The 23,901-nt window shown below is 41.9% G+C and overlaps 1 protein-coding gene across 2 annotated transcripts in view; it reads left to right on the forward strand.

Annotated features, from left to right (window-relative positions):
• Nucleotides 1-23,901, forward strand: part of SEMA5A (semaphorin 5A) — a 627,428-nt gene that overhangs the window by 184,642 nt on the left and 418,885 nt on the right. For both annotated transcript variants that reach the window (XM_038392658.2, XM_038392657.2), the window contains exon 2: nt 16,929-17,129. In XM_038392658.2, the coding sequence (XP_038248586.1) occupies nt 16,997-17,129 (133 nt within the window). In that variant the 5' untranslated portion in view covers nt 16,929-16,996. The remainder of the gene's footprint in view (nt 1-16,928; nt 17,130-23,901) is intronic.

Here is a 23,901-nt window from a genome sequence, read left to right on the forward strand (position 1 = left end):
GCATTCTTGGGCATCTGGGTGAGGAGGCTATGGAACTTGCGGAGGAGGGCGGTTGGGGAGGAGGGCGGTTGGTTACACAGGGGCTGTAGCAGTGGTCTGTGCTCCTGCTGCCTTTTCTGCTGCTCAACCATATGCTGGAGCATATTAGTTTGATCCTCCAGCAGCCTCAGCATTGAATCCTGCCTCCTCTCATCATGCTGCCGCCACCTTTCAGCTTTAGCCCTCTCTTCAGCCCACCACTTACTCTCTTCAGCCCATCACCTCTCCTCCCGGTCATTTTGTGCTTTCCTGCACTCTGACATTGTCTGCCTCCATGCATTCGTCTGTGCTCTGTCAGTGTGGGAGGACAGCATGAGCTCAGAGAACATTTCATCGCGAGTGTGTTTTTTTCGCCTTCTAATCTTTGCTAGCCTCTGGGAAGGGGAAGATCCTGTGATCCTTGAAACACATGCAGCTGGTGGAGGAAAAAAAAGGGACAGTGGTATTTGAAAAGACACATTTTATAGAACAATGGATACATGCTTTCACAGTAAACCTTGCTGTTAACATTACATACATAGCACATGTGCTTTCATTACAAGGTCGCATTTTGCCTTCCCCCACCGCGTGGCTAACAGCGGGGAACATTTCTGTTCAGCCATAGGCAAACAGCCCTGCAGGAACGGGCACCTCTGAATGTCCCCTTAAGAAAAGCACCCTGTTTCAACCAGGTGACCATGAATGATATCACTCTCCCGAGGATAATACAGAGAGAGAAAGAACGGATGTTGTTTGAATGCCAGCAAACATACACTGCAATGCTTTGTTCTACAATGATTTCTGAGTACGTGCTACTGGCCTGGAGTGGTAAAGTGTCCTACCATGGTGGATGGAATAAGGCTGTCCTCCCCAGAAACCTTTTGCAAAGGCTTTGGGAGTATATCCAGGAGAGCTACGAATGCCAGGGCAAATTAATCATTAAACATGCTGGCTTTTAAATCTTGTATAGTATTTTAAAAGGTACACTCACCAGAGGTCCCTTCTCCGCCTGGCGGGTCCGGGAGGCAGCCTTGGGTGGGTTCGGGGGATACTGGCTCCAGGTCCAGGGTGAGAAATAGTCCCTGGTTGTCGGGAAAACCAGTTTCTCCGCTTGTTTGCTGTGAGCTATCTACAACCTCATCATCATCGTCCTCCTCGTCCCCAAAACCTGCTTCAGTGTTGCCTCCATCTCCATTGAAGAAGTCAAACAACTCGGCTGGGGTAGTGGTGGCTGAACCCCTTAAAATGGCATGCAGCTTATCATAGACGCGGCATGTTTGGGACTCTGACCCGGAGCGGCCGTTCGCCTCTCTGGTTTTCTGGTAGGCTTGCCTCAGCTCCTTAAGTTTCACGTGGCACTGCTTTCGGTCCCTGTTATGGCCTCTGTCCTTCATGCCCTGGGAGATTTTCACAAATGTTTTGGCATTTCGAAAACTGGAACGTAGTTCTGATAGCACAGATTCCTCTCCCCATACAGCGATCAGATCCTGTACCTCTGGTTCGGTCCATGCTGGAGCTCTTTTGCAATTCTGGGATTCCATCATGGTCACCTCTGCTGATGAGCTCTGCATGGTCACCTGCAGCTTGCCACGGTGGCGAAACAGGAAATTGAAATTCAAAAGTTTGCGGGGCCTTTTCCTGTCTACCTGGTCAGTGCAACTGAGTTGAGAGTGCTGTCCAGAGCGGTCACAATGGAGCACTCTGGGATAGCTCCTGGAGGCCAATAGCATCTAATTGCGTCCACAGTACCCCAAATTTGACCCAGCAAAACCGATTTCAGCTCTAATCCCCTTGTTGGGGGTGGAGTAAGGAAATCGATTTTAAGAGCCCTCTAAGTCGAAAAAAAGGGCTTCGTCATGTGGACGGGTGCAGGGTTACATTAATTTAACGCTGCTAATTCGACCTCAACGCCTAGTGTAGACCAGGGCTAGTACACATTGAGCAAAAAGCAGAGTTGTCATAAATACTGATTAAAAGGACTTAAGTACAAGTGCCAAGTACACCCTTTACCAAAGTACTTATAAATACAAGTATAAGTATGCTGTGAAAATAGCACATAGGTGTTTGTAAGTAAAAATACAAGTATAAGCACAGATACTTTCAAATCCCATATTCCCGATAATTGTCTGGGCAATAGAATGACAATTCCTAAATAATATAAGCACATAGTGAAAGAGAGAAAAAAGAGCAATAATGAAATGTTAATCAAATACACAAATAAGTATGGAATAACAATGAAAAAATACTTATAAATGTAAATAAATTTATAACATTTCTTTCCATTTATTTATATATAATGATATTATGTACAGAGAGCATATCATTCAATGAAATGTGCATTTTTCTATAATAACAGCATGATCTTGAATATATCATCCTGACAATGTTTTTTTCTTAGAAAGAGGATTTGTCCAGCACTACTGAATAGTCTCTCCACAAGGAGCAGAGTTTGGCAGTGTGGTATTAAATTTGATAAGAGCCTTAAGAACTGCTTTTCAGTTGATTCATGTCATGCAGTGGATCACTAAGGAATTGCATCCCAACAATTCTTAAGTCAGAGTCAGATTCAGATGCCCATTTATCATCAAAGTCATAGAAATTAGTGGCAGCTTTGGATGTTGTAGATTGAGCTATAGCTTTGGAAGGGTGTTATAATAAACCAGATCTTATTAAAAAATGTTCCTCTGCAATTTTTCTCTGATCATGATTGTGCAGCCAATAGAGCTTAAAAATGGGTATGACACAGAAGCAACAATGAATATCTTTATACTGTTGTTACTCACAGCTGCATCAAAGGTCAAAATATGCCCAAACCATTTTCTAAGTGTATCCTTCAAATTGTCTACCAAGCAAGAACTGTATTTTGGAGAAAACGAGTCAAATCTGGATTTTAGCACAAGTACAGGAGGCAGAACTGCACCATAGAAAGACTCTTATGTTCTCCTCCCCCAGAAGTTTATCAAATGCATTGGCAACTGAGGACATCACCTCCTACCACTCACCTAGAAATTCGAACTCTGGGTTGGAGAATTTTGGCAGCTCCATCACAATATTAATCCTATCACACATGTCAAAAGTCAAAGCAGTGTAACTTTGAATTCCATTTGATAGAGGTAGTTTTGAGGATTGTTTTTCCCTGGGTGTCATTCACATCAGCACTCTGAGCTTCGGTGTGCAGCATTGCTTAATGTAGAGCACTTACCCATTACACTTCTGAAAAGACACTTGTATTGAGAGTTTTTGGCAAGAGCCTAGCAGTTGCCACCAAGTTCGGTGTGTGTGGAAAAACTTGCCAGCAAGTTACAGAAGTATGGGCTGGATGAATGGACTATAAGATGGATAGAAAGCTGGCTAGATCATCGGGCTCCACGGGTAGTGATCAATGGCTCCATGTCTAGTTGGCAGCTGGTATCAAGCGGAGTGCTCCAAGGGTCGGTCCTGGAGCCAGTTTTGTTCAATATCTTCATTAATGATCTGGAGGATGGCGTGGATTACACCCTCAGCAAGTTTTCAGATGACACTAAACTGAGAGGAGTGGTAGATACGCTGGAGGATAGGGATAGGATGGAGAGGGGCCTAGACAAATTAGAGTATTGGGCCAAAAGAAATCTGATGAGGTTCAACAAGGACAAGTGCAGAGTCCTGCACTTAGGACGGAAGAATCTCATACACTGCTACAGACTAGGGACTGAGCGGCTAGGCAGCAGTTTTGCAGAAAAGGACTTAGGGGTTACAGTGGACAAGAAGCTGGATATGAGTCAACAGTGTGCCCTTGCTGCCAAGAAGGCTAACGGCATTTTAGGCTGTATAAGTAGGAGCATTGCCAGCAGATTGAGGGATATGATCATTCCCCTCTATTTGACATTGGTGAGGCCTCATCTGGAGTACTGTGTCCAGTTTTGGGCCCCACACTACAAGAAGGATGAGGAAAAATTGGAAAGGGTGCAGCGGAGGGCAGCACAAATGATTAGGGAGCTGGAGTTTATGACTTATGAGGAGAGGCTGAGGGAACTGGGATTGTTTAGTCTGCAGAAGAGAAGAATGAGGGGGGATTTGTTAGCTGCTTTCAACTACCTGAAAGGGGGTTCCAAAGAGGATGGACCTAGACTGTTCTCAGTGGTAGCAGATGACAGAACAAGGAGTAATGGTCTCTAGTTGCAGTGTGGAGGTTTAGGTTGGATGTCAGGGAAAACTTTTTCACTAGGAGAATGGTGAAGCACTGGAATGGGTTACCTAGGGGGGTGGTGGAATCTCCTTCCTTAGAGGTTTTCAAGGTTAGGCTTGACAAAGCCCTGGCTGGGATGATTTAGTTGGGGATTGGTCCTGCTTTGAGGAGAGGTTGGATTAGATGACCTCCTGAGGTCCCTTCCAACCCTGATATTCTATGATTCTATGAAAAACTGGTCATATGTGGTGGCAAGTAAAATAGACATGAACACTCAGCAGTATCACTTAAAAATACTCACATGACTACATATATCAGAATCTGGGGTGTCTGCTTCCTTATCAGCATCATTCGCCACTTGATTTCCAACATCAATAATCCTTTAGCTCTCCAGGTCCTGAAAACAGCTTGAAGGCTTTAACAAAATTGCTACTATTGTCTGTAACCATTTGTTATTTTTGTTGAGTTCAGATCAAACTGTGAATGCATCTCGGTCAATAGAGAAGCGATCTTGTTGTACGAATGTGTTCTAGCAAAGTGTCAGAAGCCTAAGACTGCTGACTCTCTTGTTAGGTTATCAGAGTCAATCCAGTGACAGGTGACACCTGTGTAGCCTCTCGCTTGATGTGTCCACACTCCTACAGTTGTGAAAATAGAAAGAACAGATGTCAGTTTATTTTTAATTTTTTCAAGAACCAAGTTGTCCTGCCCCACTAGTTTATTTTGTAACATTTCTGTACACATACCACTGGCCTTGGGAATAATTCCATTAAGAAAGTGTGAAAGCCACTCTCTTCAGCAAATAAGGGCAGAATATCACTAACAAAATTAAGAATTAGATTATCTGTTTTTCCTTTAGACCCTAGTCCATCACAGAGTCATTGCTGCTGAAAAGTATCGAAACAGGGTTTCATGCTGTCTGAAATGGCTCATGACCGTGAGTGCCAGCCTCAGGGCAGACTGTCAAAAAGCAGGGCAGACACCCAATACTGGTTGTATGTATGTCACCTGCAGACTTATTAGTGCTAATTTTATGTTTTTTTCTAGGTCATTAATAAACATTTTAAATAGTGTAGGCCCAAGAGCCGATCCTCCTGAGACCCCGCACTAAAAATTCTATGATGATTCCCCATTACAGTTGCATTTGAGACCGATTCATTATCAGTTTGTAATCAATGTAAAGTGTGACATGTTAATTTTATATTGTTATATTGTTATATAGTTCTAGTTTCTTAATCAAAATGTCATGTGGCACCAAATCAAATGCCTGACAGAAATCTAAGTATATTACATGAACACTATTATCGTTAGCAATCAAACTTGTAATCTCTTCAAGAAAATGCATCAAGTTAGTTTGACTGGATCTATTTTCCATAAACCCATGCTAATTGGCATTAATTACATTACCCTCCTTAATTCTTTATTAATCAAGTATTTTATCAGCCATTCCATTAACTGACCTGGGATTGATGTCAGACTGACAGGCCTTTAATACCCAGGTCATCCCATTTACCTTTTTAAAAAATTGACACAATATTAGCTTTCTTGCAGTCTTCTAGAACTTCCCAGGTGTTCCAAGACTTATTGAAAATCAACATTCATGATCCACTGAGATCATCAGCCAGCTCTTTTAAAATTCTTAACTGCAAGACCTGCTGATTTAAAAATGTCTACCTTTAGTTGCTGCTGTTTAACAGCATCCGGAGATACTAGTGGAATGGAAAAAGGGTTATCTTTTTTTCCCAAATACAGAACAGAACATATTTATATTAGGCATTATTATTGATAATTCTACATTTCCATCTAGTAATGGACAAATACCATTGTTAGGATTCTTTTTGTTCCTTACATACTTTAAAAAATCCTTGTTATTGTCTTTAACTGTGCTAGCCATAGATTTTGCCTTTGCTTCCCTTGTCAATTTTGTACAATTTCTAGCTTCTGATTTATATTCATAACTACTGACTTCCCCTTTCTCCTATTTGTTTATATAATTTTTATAGCCGCCTTCACTTGCCCTCTAAATCAAGTCAGTTTTTTAACCAATATGGCCTTCTTCCTCGCTTGTATTTTTTTGGGCATCTAGTAAAGTGTTCTTATGCAGTTCCCTGTTATCATTCACATTTTTCTGATTAAATTCTTCCTCCTAGCTGACTTGGCTTATAATGGTTTTCATCTTTGTGAAATTGGCCCTTTTAAAGCATCAAGTATATGTATCATTAGTCTGGACTTTATTCTGTTTGCACATTATAAATGTGATCCATCCATGATCCATTGTACCTAAGTTTCCATTAATTTTAAGTTCTGTGCTCAGTCCTGTTCATTCTTTAACACTCGCCCTTTTTATCCATCATGAGAAGGTCTAATACAGAATTCCCTTGTGTTGAATGTAACACTTCTTGAGTTAGAAAATTGTCCTGTATAATATTTCGAACTACCAAGAGTATTTTAGTACTGGCAGTATGAAGCCCCAGCATATGTCAGTCAAATTGAAGTCTCCCATGATCACATAGATTTCCCACCCCCACACATTATAGATAGAGATGTATGGAGGTGGTCATTCTGTTCCCTGGTGTGATTTGATGGTCTACAGCGGACACCAACTGGTACCCCATCTTGTGCTTTATTGACATTGATTCATAAGGATTCAAAATAATTTTTTTTGCAAGTTATCAGTGACTTGGAATACAAGAAGTAACACTCACTTCTGATGTTGGAAAATATTTAAACCCAAACAGTGGAATGTCCTAATGCTATTATTAAGCAGGAACATTAGGAATGGCATCCCAATCTTATTTTTGTTTACAGGGAGATGTATTATATTCATGCATAGTTAGAGAACTGGTGCATTGTTCCTTTAAGAGAGGCACAGGAAGTGAGTCTGAGACTGGCATTCTCTGAGTGTGTGTGTGCGCTCATCTGGGCTGTTGAGACCAGAATGTGTACTTAAAAGCCTTGTTAATCAAAGTCTGTTTAGTTTATCCTATCTTGTATGGATCTCCATTTCTGTGAGCAGTCTGAATGGACAATACACTTTCTACCATGAATAAATACATTAAAGTCAATAATCTTCTCATAGTGATACACATTGCACCCATAAGTATATACAAGATTGGTCCCATTATACATAGTCCAGCCTGTATTAAAAACCTTCATTGATGGGGATTTGATAGCCTCCCTTGGAAGTCTATTCCAGTGCTTAACTACCCTTATAGTTAGATTTTTTTTTAGCCTAATATCTAACCTAAATCTCCCTTGCTGCAGATTATGCCCATTGCTTCTTGTCCTACCTTCAGTGGACATGGAGAACAATAGGTCACAGTCCTATTTAGAACCAGCTCTTAACATATTAGAAGTCTGTTATTGGGTTCTTCCCCTCAGTCTTCTTTTCTGAAGACTAAACATGTCCATTTTTTTTTTACCATTCCCCATACATCAGGTTTTCTAAACCTTTATCAGTTTTGTTTTTCTCCTCTGGACTCCCTCCAGTTTGTCCACAAATTCCCTACAGTGTGGCACCCAGGATTGGACATGGCACTCCAGTTGAGGCCTCACAAGTGCTGTGTAGAGCAGGACAATTATGTCCCATGTCTTACAAACAAGTCTCCTGTTAATGCATTGTAGAATATTAGCCTTATTTGCAACTGCATCACATTGTTGACTCATACTCAATTTGTGATCCACTATATCCCCCAGATCCATTTCAGCAGTACTACCACCTAGTCAGTTGTTCCCCATTTTATGGATATGTATTTGATTTTTCCTTCCTATGTGTAGTACTTTGCATTTGTCCTTACTGAATTTCATCTTGTTGATTTCAGACGATTCTCTAATTTGTCAAGGTCATTTTGAATTCTAATGCTGTCCTTTGAAGGGCTTGCAATCCCTTGCAGCTTGGTGTCATCTGTACATTTTATAAGCTTACTTTCCACTCCATTATCCAGTTCATTAATGAAAATAGAGAATAGTACTGGACCCAGGACTAAGCTTGCAGGATTACACTAGATATGTCCTCCCAGTTTGACAGCAAAACATTGATAACTGTTCTTTGAGGATGGTCTTTCAACCAGTTGTGGACCAATCTTACAGTAATTTCATCTAGACCAGTGCTTCTCAAGCTATCTGATGTGGGGGACCGGCAATTTTTTTTTCCAATGTGTGCACAGACTGGCAGCCGATGGCTCGCACACCGGCACCAGTCTGCGAACCACCACTTTGAGTAGCACTGGTCTAGACCACACTTCCCTAGGATGTCATGTGGGACTTTGTCAAATGTCTTACTAAAATCAAGAGAGATCATGTCTGCTAAGTCTCCTCTATCCATTAGGCCAGTAAACCTGTCAAAAAAGGAAATTAGGTTGGTCTGACATGATTTGTTCTTGACAAATCCATATTGGCCTTATAACTCTCTTATCCTCTAGATGCTTACAAATAGATTGTTTAATAATTTGTTCCAGTATCTTTCCAGGTATCAAAGTTAGGCTGACTCGTCTATATCTCCGTGGGTCCTCTTTGTTTCCCCTTGTAAAAATAAGAATTATGTGACCTTCTCTAGACCCTGGAACCTCACCAGTCTCTATGAGTTCTCAAAGATAGCTGCTAATGGTTCCAAGATTGCTTCAGTTAGATCCTTAAATGTCATAGAATGAATTTCATCAGACCCTGCCACTTTAATACATTTAACTTATCTAAATATTCTTTAATCTATTTCCCTATTTTGAATTGTGTTCCTTTCCCCTTGATGTTAATACTGTGTTAAGTATCTGATCACCATTAACCTTTTAGTGAAGACTGAAGCAAAATAGATATTTAACACCACAGCTTTCTTGATAGGTTTCAGAGTAGCAGCCGTGTTAGTCTGTATTCGCAAAAAGAAAAGGAATACTTGTGGCACCTTAGAGACTAACAAATTTATTAGAGCATAAGCTTTCGTGAGCTACAGCTCACTTCATCGGATGCATTTGGTGGAAAAAACAGAGGAGAGATTTATATACACACACAGAGAACATGAAACAATGGGTTTATCATACACACTGTAAGGTTGGTGTAAGGAGTGATCACTTAAGATAAGCCATCACCAGCAGCCGGGGGGGAAAGGAGGAAAACCTTTCATGGTGACAAGCAAGGTAGGCTAATTCCAGCAGTTAACAAGACTATCAGAGGAACAGTGGGGGGTGGGGTGGGGTGGGGGGGAGAAATACCATGGGGAAATAGTTTTACTTTGTGTAATGACTCATCCATTCCCAGTCTCTATTCAAGCCGAAGTTAATTGTATCCAGTTTGCAAATTAATTCCAATTCAGCAGTCTCTCGTTGGAGTCTGTTTTTGAAGTTTTTTTGTTGAAGGATAGCCACTCTTAGGTCTGTAATCAAGTGACCAGAGAGATTGAAGTGTTCTCCAACTGGTTTTTGAATGTTATAATTCTTGACGTCTGATTTGTGTCCATTCATTCTTTTACGTAGAGATTGTCCAGTTTGGCCAATGTACATGTCAGAGGGGCATTGCTGGCACATGATGGCATATATCACATTGGTAGATGCGCAGGTGAACGAGCCTCTGATAGTGTGGCTGATGTGATTAGGCCCTATGATGGTATCCCCTGAATAGATATGTGGACAGAGTTGGCAACGGGCTTTGTTGCAAGGATAGGTTCCTGGGTTAGTGGTTCTGTTGTGTGGTGTGTGGTTGCTGGTGAGTATTTGCTTCAGATTGGGGGGCTGTCTGTAAGCAAGGACTGGCCTGTCTCCCAAGATCTGTGAGAGTGATGGGTCGTCCTTCAGGATGGGTTGTAGATCCTTGATGCGTTGGAGAGGTTTTAGTTGGGGGCTGAAGGTAATGGCGAGTGGTGTTCTGTTATTTTCTTTGTTGGGCCTGTCCTGTAGTAGGTGACTTCTGGGTACTCTTCTGGCTCTGTCAATCTGTTTCTTCACTTCAGCAGGTGGGTATTGTAGTTGTAGTTGTAGTTCCTCATGATAGAGATCTTGTAGGTGTTTGTCTCTGACTGAGGGGTTGGAGCAAATGCGGTTATATCGTAGAGCTTGGCTGTAGACAATGGATCGAGTGGTATGATCTGGATGAAAGCTAGAGGCATGTAGGTAGGAATAGCGGTCAGTAGGTTTCCGATATAGGGTGGTGTTTATGTGACCATCGCTTATTAGCACCGTAGTGTCCAGGAAGTGGATCTCTTGTGTGGACTGGTCTAGGCTGAGGTTGATGGTGGGATGGAAATTGTTGAAATCCTGGTGGAATTCCTCAAGAGCTTCTTTTCCATGGGTCCAGATGATGAAGATGTCATCAATGTAGCGCAAGTAGAGTAGGGGCATTAGGGGACGAGAGCTGAGGAAGCGTTGTTCTAAGTCAGCCATAAAAATGTTGGCATACTGTGGGGCCATGCGGGTACCCATAGCAGTGCCGCTGATTTGAAGGTATACATTGTCACCAAATGTGAAATAATTATGGGTGAGGACAAAGTCACAAAGTTCAGCCACCAGGTTAGCCGTGACAGTATCGGGGATGCTGTTCCTGACGGCTTGTAGTCCATCTTTGTGTGGAATGTTGGTGTAGAGGGCTTCTACATCCATAGTGGCTAGGATGGTGTTTTTAGGAAGATCACCAATGGACTGTAGTTTCCTCAGGAAGTCAGTGGTGTCTCGAAGATAGCTGGGAGTGCTGGTAACGAAGGGCCTGAGGAGAGAGTCTACATAGCCAGACAATCCTGCTGTCAGGGTGCCAATGCCTGAGATGATGGGGCGTCCAGGATTTCCAGGTTTATGGATCTTGGGTAGCAGATAGAATACCCCAGGTCGGGGTTCTAGGGGTGTGTCTGTGCGGATTTGTTCTTGTGCTTTTTCAGGGAGTTTCTTGAGCAAATGCTGTAGTTTCTTTTGGTAACTCTCAGTGGAATCAGAGGGTAATGGCTTGTAGAAAGTGATGTTGGAGAGCTGCCTAGTAGCCTCTTGTTCATACTCCGACCTATTCATGATGACGACAGCACCTCCTTTGTCAGCCTTTTTGATTATGATGTCAGAGTTGTTTCTGAGGCTGTGGATGGCACTGTGTTCTGCATGGCTGAGCTTTCTTGATGTAATCAGTTAGTAGCTCTCCTTTCCCACTAAATAGAGGACCTACACTTTCTTGCATCTTTCGCTATCTCCTAATGTACATAAAGAACTTCTTCTTATTGCCTTTTATGTCCCTTGCTAGGTATAACTCATTTTGTGTCTTAGCATTTTCAATTTGGCCCCTACATGTTTGTGCTATTCTTTAATACTTCTCCTTAGCAATTTGTCCAGGTTTCCACTTTTGTAGGATTCCTTTTTGATTTTCAGATCATTAAACCGCTCCTGAGAAACTGCCAGTTCTCCTGAACTCCTTTCTCCCTTAGATTTTCTTCACATAGGGACCTTACTTACCAGTTCTCTGAGTTTGTTAAAGTCTGCTTTTTGGAAGTCCATTGTCCTTATTCTGCTGTACTCACTCCTTCCTTTCTTTAGATTCACGAAATCTACCGTTTTATGATCAGTTTCACCCAAATTGCCTACTACTTTCAGATTCACAACAATTCCTCTCTGTTGGTCTGAATAAAGTCTAAAATGTCTGTCCCTCTGATTACTTCCTCCACTTTCTGAAACAAAAAATTGTCCCCAATGCAAACTTATTGGAAATTTTGAGTTTTGTTTTATTTTTCCAATAGATTTCTATTTAAAGCCCCCATTGCTACCAGGTCTTGTATTTTGGATATTTCTGTAATTTGTTCGAAAAATGCCTCACCTACTCCCTCTTCCTGATTTCATGGTCTATGAAGGACTCCCACTATCACATTACTCCTATTTTTTCCCCTTTTATCTAGTTTGTCTAGAAACTTTCAACTGGTCTGCCTCTTGTCTTCTTCAGGATCTCTGAACAAGTTTTTTTCCACCAAATGCATCCGATGAAGTGAGCTGTAGCTCACGAAAGCTTATGCTCTAATAAATTTGTTAGTCTCTAAGGTGCCACAAGTACTCCTTTTCTTTTTGCGAATACAGACTAACACGGCTGCTACTCTGAAACCTGTGAACAAGTTTATACACTTTTGATGTATAATGCAACACCTTCCTTTTTCCCCTGCTTACCTTTCCTGAACCAGCTATAGCCCTCCATGCTAGTATTCCAGTGATGAGATTTATGCCACCAAGTCTCTGTGACACCAATTAAGTCATAATTTAGCTTATGTATTAATCCTATATTTCCCCATACTCCCTAGATTTGTGTATTATGATTATGTTCTCTCTGGAAAAGCATGCTGAAACAAGTGTAACCCAATATTGCTGACCGTGGGCAACAGGTATATCTGTGAGTACATAGCTGCATCAAAACATGGCACCACAGGGCAAACAAACCAGAAATGAGTGAAGTTTAGTTCAAACTACAGGTTTTACATTTTTCTTGTGAAGCAAGCAATTAGACAAAGAGTCTAAGTTTGACTGTTCAAAACTAGTTCAGTTCAATCATGTCTGTAGCTGTATTATCTTCAGTTGCAAGCTAAATTAATCAGGATTAGACTTTGTCAGCACATAGAGAGCAAGCTTCTTAAGTACAGTATAGCTCACCTTAAGTGATCACTCTCATTACAGTGTGTATGTTAACACTCATTGTTTCATGTCTCTATGTATATAAATCTCCCCACTGTATTTTCCACTGAATGCATCCGATGAAGTGAGCTGTAGCTCACGAAAGCTTATGTTCAAATAAATTTGTTAGTCTCTAAGGTGCCACAAGTACTCCTTTTCTTTAAGTATACTAGAATCCTGCAGGAAACAGTGTGGGTGACTCAGTGAGGATGTTCTTCCCCATGAATGTGTACTCAACTAATGATAATGTGTATTGGTAGCGGACAGTATGTTGCCAGTTAAACCATCTTTCAGATAAGGCTCTAAAACTTTTGGCCTGACTACAGTATTTCCGTTCATGAAAGATCTCATGGCACATTTGGGAAATGCAGAAATTTTAGGTCTGCTTTCTACATAAGTCTTCACTTCCTTGCCTAAACTGGAGTGTTGCCATGTTCCCGTTTGCAGTGATGAGCTGCCAAAATCTTAACAACCGGTTCCCTCCTCACCCCATGAGGGGGTCGTGGCCCACCCCTGCCCCCCGGGGACTCCTGCCCCATCGAACCCCCCGCGTTCCTTGACGCCCCCCGGACCTCTGCCCCATCCACCCCCCCCCACTGATCACAAGGTGCCGACTCCGTGGGTGCTCCGGGGCTGGAGCACCCACCCGCGCCCGGCCCCAGCTCACCTCACCTCCACTCCATCTCCTCCCATGAACACGCCGCCCTGCTCTGCTTTTCCGCCCTCCCTCCCCGCCCATCTCCCTGCTTCCTGCGAAGCAGCTGTCCGAACGGGAAGCCTGGGAGGGCTGAGAAGCAGGTGGCAGCTTCGCGCTCAGGCCACGGAGGTGGAGGTGAGCTGGGGGTCCCCTGCACTCCCCCAACCCCGGGTTCTGCTGTGGCGCGGGTGGCCCTCCTCGCGCCCCCCCCAGCCCCAGCTCATCTCCGCTCTGCCTCCCTGGGCCTGAGCGCGAAGCCACTGCCTGCGTCTGCACCCATAAAGTTTTCCCTGTGGGTGCTCCAGCCCCGGAGCACCCATGGAGTCGGCACCTAAGGCACCACTTTTGGCTGGTTGTTAAATTTAGAAGCCCTTTTAGAAATGGTTGCGCGAGGGAGAACCGGTTCTAAAAGGACTTCTAAATTTAACAGCCGGTTCTAGCGAACTGGTGCGAACCAGCTCCAGCTCACCACTACATGTATGGTATCACCAGCCATGATCCACTAGCAGGTGCACTGGGATGGTGGGTATAGCGAAACCTGCATGCTGGGGTTTAAAATAATGCTATGGATTCTTTCCTCAGAAAAAATCCCGTTGAGACAAAGGTTTGGGGAAAACAGCCCAGGTCAGAATAGTGATTTATGTCTTCGAGAGGAACACACTAGGGTCCTGACCTGTGCAGATGCTTAGTGCTTCTTGAAAGGTCCTGAATGCCTTCAATTGTCACTGAAATCAGAGGAACTGAAGACACTCTGCATCTCATAAAATCAGGCCTGTGTTAGAATTTTATTTCTAACAAAGTATGATTTTGAACATAATCAGTGTTTTTACTTCCATTTACCTCAAGCATTTTAACTAAGTGAAAAGTTTGATTGGAATGATTTTTCTTGCATGAATTTAAAGGCATCTTTTAAAATGATTTCATTTGTTTCTAAAAGGTTGCAAAGTGTTTTAAAATTATATGGTTTGTCCTTTTAAAAATAATTTCTGCTAAATGCTGCACAAATGTAGTGGGATAATCTGATATAGCTTTATTGTAGGAAGCCTTTGTATTAGGTATAATAGAGTGAATTTAATTCCTTTTTAAAAGAAACAAATGTACTCATATAGACTCACCAAAATATGCTTACAATGCAGTGGTGACAAATGTTAATAGTATCAATGGTCCATGATTAAATAATGTCTAAGACATGTGATAGGTAGACTTTTATAAAATAAATTATACCTAGATATTCTGTTAATGATTTGTGATCTTTAACTTTGCACAATGCTAAAGAAATTTATTCTTAATCTTACTGTATCTCCCTAATTGACATTTCCCCCCTTATTTAATTTCCTTTAAAACCAGCGAGAGTGCTTCTTTGAAGTCTGATCTCATTCTTTGCTCCCCACCCCAAAAAAAGTCTTAGCTCAAACTTTTCCTAATTTTACCTATTGCTGTTCATCTACTAGTCGTATTAAAAATAAAGCAAGAGCCAAATCCTACTACAGTACAGTTAGTTTACTGCATACAAAGAGATAGATGCTTCTCTTGATATGTGTGCATAACTCTTATTAGTTATAAAGGGAGTTAAGTGTGTCAGCACATCACAGGAAGAATATTTTCATAAACATTCATTTGTTTGATTTGTATCATATAAATCAGAAAAGTTCACGCTTTATCTTTATTAAAATGTGCAGAATAGCTCAATGAAATCAGACATGCTGTATGCCAGTTCTTAGCATTGTCACCAATGATTAATTTGGTGAATGCTCCGTTAAGCTGCCTGCAGCACAAGATCTTTGAGTAATTGTGTTAAGTTGTTAGCGCTTGTAATATTTACGTATGGTAGATCTAATAGAATTGGATTTGATCTTGAATACATTTAGTGTTGTGAGTATTCTGCCAGTTACAAAATACAATCTGTGATTAGTGGATGTTTCAAGGGATTATTAATTACTGTAGGTCACTAGCTTGAATTTGACCCAAGTGGGTACTGATTGAAAGTCATCACTGTTTTGTTTAAAACTGTGTAAAACAAGTTGTTGATCTCTGTCCAGATCTTATTAGAAAGGAGCTCTCACTGTTAAAACTTCATCACAATAGGCAATCTTGTAGGCAGTCTCATCAAAGCAGTCTGGGATTGACTAAACATGGAGACTGAACAAATCTCACATGCCTAGAGATATACCTGTAGGCTGAGGCACAATGCCAGGGCACTTTGGTGAACCTTTCCCTGCTGGTGCCTGTGATATAGAATTCTGTGGACAGGCAGAAAATATATCCTACCAGGGTTGTCAGTCTGGCATATTTCACAAGCAATATATTGAGTAAAATGAAGGTAGAATGTCTCTTCTTTGATATGCTTAGTATGGAGCAAATGCTCCTCTTTGCTTTAGTGAGAAGAGTGGACCAAGCAGCAGTGGATCTAAGTGAGGAAGAGGCAGTAGCAGCTCCATGCCATATTCACCACAAGGTTTGGGGGCTGGGAGGTTGCTGGGCTAGGGTGCTGATGGAGGAGAAAATGGCTACAATGTGGCATCCCTCAGCCCTATGGGAATACCTTGTGTAGATACTAACCTCATCAGCATTAACTTGTACTACATCTCCCTTCACTGAGCAACAGCCAAAACCCCCTTTCAGAGAGCTTTGGAGGGCAATGGGAGTATGATTTCTTTAGGAGCTGGATGCCATGGAATTCAGTGGGTCGGAGGTAACACAGAGGTACTTTGGTACAGCCCTTGAGATTTCTGCAGATCTCAGGAAAATATTTTTGGTAGGGGCGGGGGGAGGGGATGTGACACTTCCTTCGGTTCTGCAGGATAGCAAATCTGACTGTCACATGGAAACAATCAGATGGAAACTGTGGGTCTAGTTCCATTGAAGTTGCTGGCAAGATTCCCATTGACTTGAGTGGTGCAGAATTGAGCCTTGTGTGAGTGCAAACTTGATTTCCAGTATCTTATGTGGAAATAGCCTTGCTATGGAATGGTTTAGCCCAGGGCACATAAGAAATTTGAGTAGATTACATGAGTTGTTTTCAAAGACTACTTGGGTTATAGTTTCTAAAGCTGATTTAATAAATATGGCATATTCTAATTTAAGAAAATACTGCTGTTTTGTAAGCTGCTTCTAAAAGAAAATGTTATATGTGTAAATCTCTCCTCCCACACATCTCACAAAGTAGGAAAATATAAATCTAAAATATAAGAAAACAAAATTTTTGTGCATGCCAATGGTAGATAAAAACATGTCTTTTTCATTAATTCCCAAATTCATGGAAATGTAATTGACAGTTTTATGATGTAAAATTACAAAAAGCTGTCATTTACTTTTGAGAAGTCAAACCCCACAGGGAAGGGGAAAAAAAGGATTATTTTCCATTGCAAACCTAACCAATTGTTTTGTTTTCTATTAGCTGTCCTCAGAGTCATTGAATTCTTTTCTTTGCATTCTTCAGGTCCTTTCCACACATGAATACAAGGAGAGTTGCCAGTTAAAGGAAAAGTGACCAGTGCAGAGGACGACATGATCACCATTAAGGGAAATGGTCTGGTTGCATTGCTGGTTGCAGGTTTGGGAGTCATAGGAATCTTAGTGTCAGCAGCTACAGAAGATTCCCAGTGCCAGCGAGCTGAGCACCCTGTTATAATGTATAAAGGTAAGGAGCATTTTCCCTCCTCTTCCAAAGAAATTTTCCAAAAAAGGGAAAAAATACCACACAAGCCCTTTACCTCTGGAAGTTTTTGTTTATATCACACATTGGTACCAACTGAAAATGAATTTAGTACCCTCTGCCTAGTTGCCTATCAATATTTGTCCATAAATCAACCGACATTTTGATTGATTGTACAACTTCAGCTCCGAAGAGTCCCAGGTCTGGAACAATAGCAATATTAAAGGTCGAGAAGGATTAAAGTGCATTGGCGGAGCTCTGTGTTGAAACTTGCCCAGTGTCTGACCTCACTATACTATACTATACTCTTTTTAGTGCAGTCTGTCTCTCTCTTTCATGAGCTCTGAACTGACTCACACAGTTTAAAAATATAATAAAATAAAAGCTTTCCACTGCTACTCAGCATGGGCACTTAGTGATGCCACAAACTATTAAACCAGCAGAATATGTATCTCACCATCCTCAGCCGCAGGGTGAACACTGCTGCATTCCCATCAGTCAGTGTCAGGTCTCCAGAATACCTCTGCTGTTCTTAAAATCTGTCATGTATGGTGCAGTTGGTTTCTGCCACGCTGTCTGGGAGATCTTATAGGACAGCTCTAATTCTGAATTAAATAGACAGAGGCAGGGAGCAGAAACGAGATGAAATACATCTCAGACAGGCTAATACAATACAAACTTTCCTCACAGTTCTCCTCTGAATGTGTAATTGAAGGTGCTAACAGCATTAGATCTCTCATTTTCATTTGTAATTAAAACACAAAATGGATGAGCATACCTTCTGTAAATACTGCACTTTCTGTCCTTTTGGTTATCACTGCAATCATTACAGGGCTGAGAGTGACATATGGATAAATCAGAATACATGTTAACCAGGTCTTACTCTCCCTTTCACCCTGCAGTAGGGAGGATGCTGGTTGCATTGCCTTTTCAGTATAGAAGTAGTGTTTGCCATGACAGGATCAGAGCTAGCAGAGTTGTCAGCACTCAACATGATTTACTGGGTTGAGCCCCTGCTTTGTTTGCAGAATTGTTTTCTTGATTACTTACTTTCTGGATTCATGAGGCAAGTGCTATTAAAACCTCCTGCTCATTAGGCTTACGACTTACCTCAGCCTTTATTGTAATTCTTAACAAAATGACTGCCCCAGGAAAAAAATAGCAGCCCTTCAGGACAACAAGTTTTACAGTTAGCTTATTGACTTTCATCACCATCTGAATTTAATTTTAAATATTTGTTGTCTAAAGTAATTATGCTAATAATACCATATGATCTTTATTATTTATTGATTGATTTAAAATTTGTCCTTTAGGTTAGCAAGTTACAGAGCGTCCCAAGAAGCTTGTACATGTGGATATGGGGAACAGGTTACTAAGAGACACTAGATTGCACTATCATACTGTATTCTTCAAATTATTTCCAACAACCAAAAAGATATGTGCACCTCTTTTATAAAAGGCCTATATCTACTAAAATACCAGTTTTTACTTTGATATATTGGGACCAATGACCCTGTTTTGGAAAAACAAAATTTGTTATAGAAATCGCTTTTGGAAAGTTTGGAACAATTAATCTTTGTGTGTTGAAGAGAAAGTTGCTTTTGACAGGCTTTATTATTTGTATAGTTGCTAAGTGTAATGAATCAAATGATGAATTTTCATAAATGATTATTATTATAAATTATTGTCAACATCTGATGTAATATATTTATTCTGGTAAGATATAGAATAAATGATTCTGAGATCCAGTATTTGAAGGTGAACTGTGATTCAAAGAAATTAATTTTAACATCAAATTGTAGCTTATTCAATGGGACTATACAAGGAGTAAAGTACTACTCAGTGTGAGTGAGTGTATCAGAATCTAGCTATATTACAAGTGGAGCTGGTAGCACCGCTTGTACATAAGGTTACCTGAGCCTTCCCATTATATAGTTGCCAACTCTTGTGAATTCATAGCTTGTGACACAATTTTAGTCCCAGTCTTGCATCATCTCCAGAAGGCCCAGCTTTCAAGTGATTTCCAGCCCTACCAGGGGGCAAACTCCATCTGATTGTCTGTATTCTCTACTTACCTACCTCTTGGGCAAGAAGAGCCAATCAGGGCTGCTGCAGGAGGCCAACAGATCTCTCTGTTCTCCTCTCAGAGTGAAAGGAGTTTTTGGATAGGAGAGTAGGAGCGGGAGCAGCTGACACCATTCTGACAGAAGGGAAGGAGGCATGAGGTAGTAGAAAGCACTGAACAGCTTACGGGGCTCCACTCTTTTGTCCCCCCTCTCCTCCTGTGAATAATCGGTCAGTCTGGTCTCTGCTTCTCCCACCCTCCCCTCCATACCCAGCTCCATTCCTGAGACACCAGGGCAAGCTTGGGAAGAAGGAGAAAAGGACTTTCCTGCAACTGTCCCCCAGGCCAGGTGGGCTGGGTGTGAAGTATCCTGGGAGCTGCAAGAAGAACAAAAGTGCACTGAGCAAGGCTAAGGGAAAAAAGAGTTCAGGAGAGCTGGCAGTTTTTTAAAGAGACATCATTTAGGGCACAAAAGCAAACTATCCCAGTGCATAGGAAAGTATGGTATGAGACCATCCTGGCTTAACAAGAAGATCTTCTGTGACTTCAAACTCAAAAAAAGTCATGCAAAAAGTAAGAACTAGGTCAAATTATGAAAGATGAATATGAAAAAAACCCACAAACATGTAGGGTCAAAGTTGGTGCTTAACTAGCACTAAATGTGCTTAAACTAGCTAGGGACATAAAGGGTAACAAGAAAACATTTTGCAAATACATTGGAAGAAATACCAAAGACAGAGTAGGCTCATTACTCAATGAGGAGGGAAAGACAATAACAGAAAATGCAGATGGCTGAGGAGTTAAATGCCTTTTTTCGTTTCAGTTTTCACCAAGAAGAATAGCAGTAATTGGAAAACTGACATAGTGAACATTGGTGTAAATTGGCGAGGATCTGAGGCTATAGTGGGGAAAGAACAAGTTAAGAATTATTTAGACAAGTTAAATGTCTTCAAGTCAGCAGAGCCTGATGAAATACACCCCTAGAATACTTAAGGAACTAGCTGGTGAGATCTCTGATCCACTAATGATTATATTTGAGAACTCATGGAGGACGGGAGAGATCCCAGAGTAGTGGAAAAGGGCAAATATGGTACCTATCCATAAAAAGGAGAATCAAGACAACCCAGGGAATTCTAGACCAGTGAGTCTAATGTTGGTATCCGGAAAGATAATGTAGCAAATAATCACACAATCAATTTTTGAGCACTTAGAAGATAAAAAGATAATAACTAACAGACAAGATGGATTTGTCATGAACAAATCATGTCAAACCAACCTAATATGCTTCTTTGATGGGGTAATAAGCTTTGCGGATAGGGGAGAAGCAATAAATGTGATATGTCTCAACTTTAGAAAGCTTTTGATACTGTCTCGCATGACCTTCTTGTTAGCAAATTAGAGAAATATAGCCTAGATTAACCTATTATGAGGTGGGTACATAACTGGTTGGAAAACCATTCTCAGATAGTAATTATCAATGGTTCACAGTGGAGCTGGAAGGGCATATTGAGTGGGATCCCTTAGGGATCTGTCCTGGATCTGGTTCCATTCAATATCTTCATAAATTGTTTGGATAATGGCATAGAGAGTACCCTTACAATGTTTGCAGTTGATACCAAGTTGGGAGTTGTTGAGTATTTTTTGGGACAGGATTTGAATCCAAAATGATCTTGACAAACTTGAGAAATGATCTGAAATAAATAGGATGGAATTCAATGTGGCCAAATGCAAATTACTACACATAGGAAGTAATAATCAGTCTCATAAATGCAAAGTGGGAAATGACTTCCTAGAAATGAGTACTGCAGAAGAGGATCTGGGGGTGATAATGGATCACAAATGAAATATGTCTTCACAATGTAATACACCTCTACCTTGATATGATGTGGTCTGAGGGGAGTGGGGCTGCTTTACCTTGTTATATCCAAATTCATGTTACTGCAGTGGTTCCTCTGCGCCCCCCCCTTACTTGCTGCAGCCCTCCTGCCCCAGCTCACCTCCGCTCTGCCTCCTCCTCGTCCCACGAGCGTGCCACTGCTCCGCTTTTCCCTCTCCCTCCCAGGCTTGCCACACCAAACAGCAGATTCGCGGAAGCCTTGGAGGAAGAGAGGGAGGGAGTAGAAGCAGAGCAGCGGTGGCATGCTCAGGGGAGGAGACGGAGGTGGAGCAGAGGTGAGCTGAGGCGGGGGGGTGCGGGAAGGGCCACAGCAAGTAACCAGTGGGGGGAAGGGTGCAGAGGAACCGCTCCCCGCTCCAGCTCACCTCCACTCTGCCTCTGCCTCCTCCCCTGAGCACACTGCCACTGCTCCGCTTCTTCCCCGCCTCCTTCCTTCCTCCTTCCTTCCTTCCTTCCTCCAGGCTTCCCGTGCCAAACAGCTGATTGGCGTAGCAAGGCTGGAAGGGAGGGAGAAGCGGAATGGCGGTGGTGCTCTCAGAGGCGGAGGCAGAGCAGAGGTGAGCAGGGGCGGGGAGTGGTTCCTCTCTCTACTCCGATATAATGCGGTCTCACCTATAAGATGGTAAGATTTTTTGGTTCCTGAGGATCACGTTATATCGGGGTACAGGTGTACTGTTGCAAAACAAGCAAACATCATTCTAGGCTATATTAATAGGTGTATTGTAAACAAGACACAAGAAGTAATTTTTCTACTCTACTCCACACTGATAAGGCCTCAGTTAGAGTATTATGTCCAGTTCTGGGCACCACACTTTGCGAAAGATCTGGACAGACTGGAGAATGTCCAGAGGAGAGCAACAAAAATGATTAAAGATTTAAAAAAATATGACCTACAAGAAAAGACTGAAAAAACTGGATTTGTTTAGTCTGGAGCACAGAAGACTGAGAGGGGACATGATAACTGTCTTCAAATATAAACGAGGAGTCCTTGTGGCACCTTAGAGACTAACACATTTATTTGGGCATAAGCTTTTGTGGCCTAAAACCCACTTTATAAAATCCATTTCATCAGATGCCCACTTCATCAGATGTGCACTTCATTTTATCCCATGAAAGCTTATGCCCAAGTAAATGTGTTAGTCTCTATGGGGCCACAAGGAGTCCTCGTTGTTTTTGCTGATACAGACTAACATGGCTACCACTCTGAAACTAGTCTTCACATATGTATAAGGTTCTTATAAAGAGGAGGGTGATAAATTGTTCTCCTTATCTACTCAGGATAGGACAAGAAACAATGGGCTTAAATTGCAGCAAGGAAGTTTTAGATTAGATATTAGGAAAAACTCCCTAACTGTAAGTGTAATAAAGCACTGTAACAAATTACCCAGGGTAGTTGTGGAATCTCCATCACTGGAAGTTTTAAAGAACAGGTTAGACAAACTGCTGTCAGAGATGGCCTTGATCAGTGTTTCTCAACAACCAATCCATGGACTGGTGCTGGTGCCTGAGATCTCCCGGACATAGTTTAGGAAGGCAACAAGCAGGTTCCTGGTATCAAAAAGGTTGAAAAACACTGGTCTAGATAATGCTTAATCCTGCCTCAGGGCAGGGGACTGGGCTATATCTCTTGAGCTCCTTTCCAGTCTTACATTTCTATGATTTTATGAGAGACAAGGGACAGATGTGGGACTGGCAGGCTAAAATTTAGGTGGGAGTTGGGGGGTTAATAATTCATTGCTGGGCTGGGGAACAGACAGTTGTGGGGGAAGAACAGAATTAATTATTTAGATATTTTGTGCTTGAGGATAAGCTGCAAACTTCTATCAGGCAGCATTTTATATACAACTTTATAATTTGATCTCATTCCACAAGAAGTGGGAATTTGGACAGATGACTAGGGAGGAGTATAAAAATATTGCTAGAGCATGCAGGGGTGTAATCAGGAAGGCCAAGGCACAACTGGAGTTGCAGCTAGCAAGGGATGGGAAGGGTAAAAAGAAGGGTTTCTACAGGTATGTTAGCAACAAGAAGAAGGTCAGGGAAAGTGTGGGATCCTTACTGAATGGGAGAGGTAACCTAGTGACAGAAGATGTGGAAAATGCTGAAGTACTCAATCCTTTTTTTGCCTTGGTCTTCACAGACAAGGTCAGCTTCCAGGTTGCTACACTGGGCAGCACAGTATGGGGAGTAGGTGAGCAGCCCTCAGTGGTGAAAGAACAGGTTAAGGACTATTTAGAAAAGTGGGATATGGACAAGTCCATGGGTCCAGATCTAATGCATCCAAGGGTGCTGAGGGAGTTGGCTGATGTGATTGCAGAGCCACTGGTCATTATCTTCGAAAATTCATGGTGATCAGGGGAGGACTACTGGAAAAAGGCAAATATAGTGCCCATATTTAAAAAAGGGGAAAAAAAGACAACCCTGGGAACTACAGACCAGTCAGCATCACTTCAGTCCCTGGCAAAATCATGGAGCAGGTCCTCAAGGACTCCATTTTGAAGCACTTGGAGGAGAGGAAGGTAATCAGGAACAGTAAACATGGATTCACCAAGAGCAAGTCATGCCTGACCAACTTGATTGCCTTCTATGATGAGATAACTGGCTCTGTGGATATGGGGAAAGCAGTGGACATGTTATTCCTTGACTATAGCAAAGCTTTTGATACTCCCACAGTATTCTTGCCAGCAAGTTAAAGAAGTATGGGCTGGATGAATGGACTATAAGGTGGATAGAAAGATGGCTAGATTGTCTGGCTCAGTGAGTAGTGATCAACGGCTTGATATCTAGTTGGCAGC

The sequence above is a fragment of the Dermochelys coriacea genome, chromosome 2, assembly GCF_009764565.3.
Source record: "Dermochelys coriacea isolate rDerCor1 chromosome 2, rDerCor1.pri.v4, whole genome shotgun sequence".
Classification (NCBI taxonomy): Eukaryota; Metazoa; Chordata; order Testudines; family Dermochelyidae; genus Dermochelys; species Dermochelys coriacea.